General features: G+C 40.6%; 1 protein-coding gene across 1 annotated transcript; it reads left to right on the top strand.

Annotated features, from left to right (window-relative positions):
• Window positions 1-320: 320 nt before the first annotated feature.
• LOC136836437 (ADP-ribosylation factor-like protein 4C) lies at window positions 321-3,211 on the top strand. Its single transcript, XM_067100679.1, has 2 exons — window positions 321-1,503; window positions 1,723-3,211. The coding sequence occupies exons 1-2, from the start codon at window positions 887-889 to the stop codon at window positions 1,751-1,753; spliced, it is 648 nt and encodes a 215-aa protein (XP_066956780.1). The 5' UTR covers window positions 321-886; the 3' UTR covers window positions 1,754-3,211.
• The last annotated feature ends 1,331 nt before the right edge of the window (window positions 3,212-4,542 follow it).

Below are 4,542 nucleotides of genomic sequence, written 5' to 3'. Positions count from 1 at the left end.
AGAAGAATCAGATACTATCATACAAGTTGCCTTTGCAAATGATGCCAATTACCTGAATTTTAATTAAAATCAATTGCATATTTCTTTTAAATGCCCCTAACTTCTGTTACGAAAGTAATTTTAAAAAGCTGTCTTCCAAATATGAATGCTGAAATAAAACAAACGATAATAAAAAATGCAAAATAAAACATTGTATTATAACGACAGCGGCACCTCCCACTATTTCCGTTTTCTTTCGTTCACTTTTCCAAAAGGAGCTGTGCTGGCCGACCGACGGGATACTGGAATGAATCACTCAGGGCCAGCGCTCCGGAGACTTCAGTTGCCCGCGAGACGTTCGGGAGGCTGGTTGTTGAGCTCAGCCTCTCCAAGAGATAGTCCTCGGCCGTCTTCCTTGACATTGATATATTCAGCGAGATTCACTTAACACTAGAAGGTTCGTGCGAAAGAACATACAAAAGAAGCACCATTGCCTTCATCATAAGTATTCAAACAACAGTGAATAAGCCTGTATTAGAATACAAAAGGAAAATAGATTTCTGGGCGATCTTTATTTTAAAGTGCTGTGTTTGTTTACGTTTTTTTCCCCTTTTGTTATTCCAAGTTGCCTCTGAAATTTTTCCAAAGAACATTTTTTCCTAAAAGGGAAGATGCTTATCAATCAGTGAGGCAGATATAAAACAGGCAAGAGGTTGTGCAAATTAACGTATAAAATCGTTGCAGTGTTTTTTCAGTAACCCTACTGCCCAGTTTCCGGTGTATATTTTTTGTTGGGACAATAATCTTCGTAACTGATGCCGAAGTGAGACTATTACCTCGGAAGCAACTGTCGGTGTTGGGCTGAGATGGCGTTTCTAGTGAGGGTGGAAAATATGAGGGCGTGAGGATGTGTTCGTGCCTTTGGGCGGGCCTGGTGGAGGCCGCCCGTAACTTGATGTGGGAGGCTTCGGCACTGATTAGGCCTCCCGCCCACGTGGTGTTGGTAGGCCTAGACTCCTCGGGCAAAACCACAGCTCTGTTTCGACTGAGGTATGGACAGTACGTTAATGCCGTGCCCACAGTGGGTTTCAACATGGAAAGAGTCCGCGCCGGGGGCGCCCAGTGGTTGATATGGGACGTTGGAGGTGCCGAACGGGTACGCCCACTGTGGCGTTCGTACACACGTGCCACGGATGCGCTCATCTTCGTCGTGGATTCCAGTACGGGCGAGGAGAGACTTGAAGAGACCAGGGTGGAGTTACAAAGGCTGACGAAGCAACAGAGTGCCCAGTGCGTGGCACTCAACCGACCCCGCCCTCCTCTTCTCATACTGGCCAACAAGCAAGATCTCCCAGGGGCGCGAGAGCCCCATCACCTGGCGAAGGCTCTGGGATTGCCCGATCTCCCTGACAACCAACCCTGGTCTGTGGCACCGGCGTGTGCCGTCACTGGCGAAGGACTTGAAGAAGCCATGGTGACCTTGCATGACCTGGTCACTAAGTCGCGCCAGCCAAAATCCAAATCGTAAGTTCTTTCTTAAAATTATTATTATTTTTTTCTGAGCTCGATTTTGTCAGAAAATATATGACCAGGTACACAATGCATCTGTTGTAGATAGTGAAAAAAGCATACAAACTTTTAACTGTAATACTTTTACATGCAAAGTGCTAAGTACAGAGTAGTGAAGGATATAATATTGCACTTTTATAAATGTCTAACGCTCTTTGCTCTTTTTCAAATCAGAACGACGAAGCAACCATCCCAAAAGTCCTGAATAGCATATCACAATGGGCAGAATCCATCTCCCGACCATAAGCATCAGTTCAAGATGATCCCAGCACCATCCAAAACCGCTGAGGTGCAGCAACTGAGTCAGTAATTCGTCTGAATAAACGCTGACTTCCTTACGACTGAAGCCTTACACGCACCGCAGGACTCGCTCAAGCTGCTGCCGTCAGCTGAAGGCCCTAACTGTCATTTATGCCATCTGTCAGACGACCATAGACGGGCTTCGTGTCCCTCATAAGGAAGCAGAGTAGGGGAGGAGGGGAGGGGTGACTGAAGCCAACCATGTGCCTCTACTGTACTCCTTTTCCCGTCTGGTTTCAGCTTCATCTACGAAAAGGTCTGCCCAAAGCTACCCCAGCCTTAGAAATGACGCACACATTATATATTAATAATATACATAATGTATATACCACTCTAACATTCCATCTCGATGTTTTGTTCTTGAAATTCAGTAGTGTTTAGCTGTCTGTCCGTTTGAGGGACTCCGCTATACTTGACCAGAGTGTAAAAATGTGCTCCCTTGTACAGCGTCAGCATTTGGTTGTACTTCTACGCATATAGCATTGTATTATTTATTGACCAATGTTTCTTCTTACTGCTGTCACTTTCAACTACCGAAAGCAACTTTCTCCGTTGTGCTTTCCTAAACGTGTTTTACTTTAGCTTTAATGAACGGAGTGATGTGTGTGTGTATGTGTGTGACATCGAAAGAAAAAGATATATAAATGGCAAAGGGTCAATCTTGTGAAATGAAAACTGCAATTGATGAGCCCAAAAGCGAATCAATGAGGTGCAACCGCAAACAACCGCCAAATTTATAAAAAAGAAGTGAATAAATCGAGAATAAAAACAGCCCCGTCATCCACCAGAAGTCCAAGAAAATTGCTATCAAATGATGGCTTCGTGTCAGGCACACGAGTCCCCACCGCCGATGAGTCTGGTAAATTTATGTTTTGGGGGCCAGTGGGAGGAGGGGACAAAGGTCTTAAAGAAGACAAGTCGTTGGAAATATCAGTTCAGTAAAAGGACATTCAACACAACATAATTTCACAGATACTTGAAAAGAACATGACCTTCATATAAATTAAATTCATGAGTGAAATCTAATCAATATGCTTTCGAAATTGCATGTTTGCATCACGGCGACATTTCCAAGTAGAAGCCATCACCATCTTGACTTTTTCCCATGAAAGCGCATCTCGCAACTACGAGATGGACATAATCGGCGTCGTGATCTTACATCGGCCGAAGATTTCAATTCAATGAGCTGGAGATGTGGCAAGATTCACAGGAGCGCTCCATGGAGCAATCACTCCCCACCCCCAGGGAGCACCAACGCAGAGAACAAGACCGCAGCTGGCCAAGGTTGCTATCGGCTCCACAGCTCCCGCCCCCGAAAATTTGGTAACTTATTACTTCATGCTGGCGGTTCCTATGTTTACAGGTAACTGGTTGTTGCGTGTTTTTTGGGTGATAATAATGTTAAAGAGGTTCATGCAATCGTGCACTTGCTGCAACAAGATTGACATATGAGTCTGTCAAGTGTATAATATGGAGGGTTTTAGGAAAGATGACTTTTTTAAGTGTGATGATTATCATACAGTAATGGATTAAATGTGTTGGTTGTCATACTTAGTTGCATTTGCTTAACGCTGCCATTCTTTCTGTTGTTTGCAAATGAAAAATAGACTTATATAATCAATATACAGCATAATCCAGAGATGAATAAAACCACTTATAACTTTAACGACACCAACACAATGAGTCTCGTTTCCTAAAACCAAAAGTAACAAAAATGCAGATTATTTTTTGTCGAATTTGTGCTTCACCAGTACAAGACAATGTGTCCTATATATATATATATATATATATATATATATATATATATATATATATATATATATATATATATATATAATAGATAAAGATCTATTGTATATTGATGGATATTATTACACTCATCATGTGTTTATGCTCTGATAAACTACAGTTTTTAAACTTTGGGTATTTTTCGTGTCATTTAGGTTAGTCGTTTTTATCTGTTTTTCTAGAGTAGCATTTCTTAATGCAAAGATACGTTAAGAAAAATGTGAAATGTATATCATGCCTAAGTTCTCATTTTTTTCACTGCAGGTAACGAATGAATTTCTTGTAAAATCAAAATGACTTTTAGTCTTAGATTAGGACACTTGTAGGTGAAAGTGTATTGATAGTGAATCGGGACACTATAAATGCGAACACACACACACAATGTTGTAATACTGTATATTATTAGACTAATTATTCAATAGGTGATAGCTTTAATAGACTTAGTGAACCATACACACGTTAAATCGCATTTAAAGACACACACAGCCTACACATAAACACAAACACACATATATATATATAGTATATATACATATATAGTGTGTATATACATACATATATATAGATCTATATATAATTTTTATTTGTACATATGTTCCAAGAGATCACTTTTTAACAAAAACAACACTACGACAGAATCAGAGAACTGAAATTAAAAAATATTGACCAATCTCCTAATTACTTTGCATCATCACAATTCGCTCTGACTTCCCATTTTGCACTGTCCTTCACAATTTCATAATCTTGACATTTTAAATCCTAGTGCTGCCAAAGACAACAGAGTATTTCCAGAGGTTCCCGAACAAATTTCATTTATACTTACATTTAAATACTATTCCTCTCTGTAAATTATATTGCAACCTTTCCCCGGACCCTTCCTTGAAATACGAGCACAGTATTTTACTG

This window comes from Macrobrachium rosenbergii, chromosome 56 (genome assembly GCF_040412425.1).
Source record: "Macrobrachium rosenbergii isolate ZJJX-2024 chromosome 56, ASM4041242v1, whole genome shotgun sequence".
Lineage (NCBI taxonomy): Eukaryota > Metazoa > Arthropoda > Malacostraca > Decapoda > Palaemonidae > Macrobrachium > Macrobrachium rosenbergii.
The sequence above is the reverse complement of the archived record's forward strand: the minus strand, read 5'-3'. Positions and strand labels throughout refer to the sequence as shown.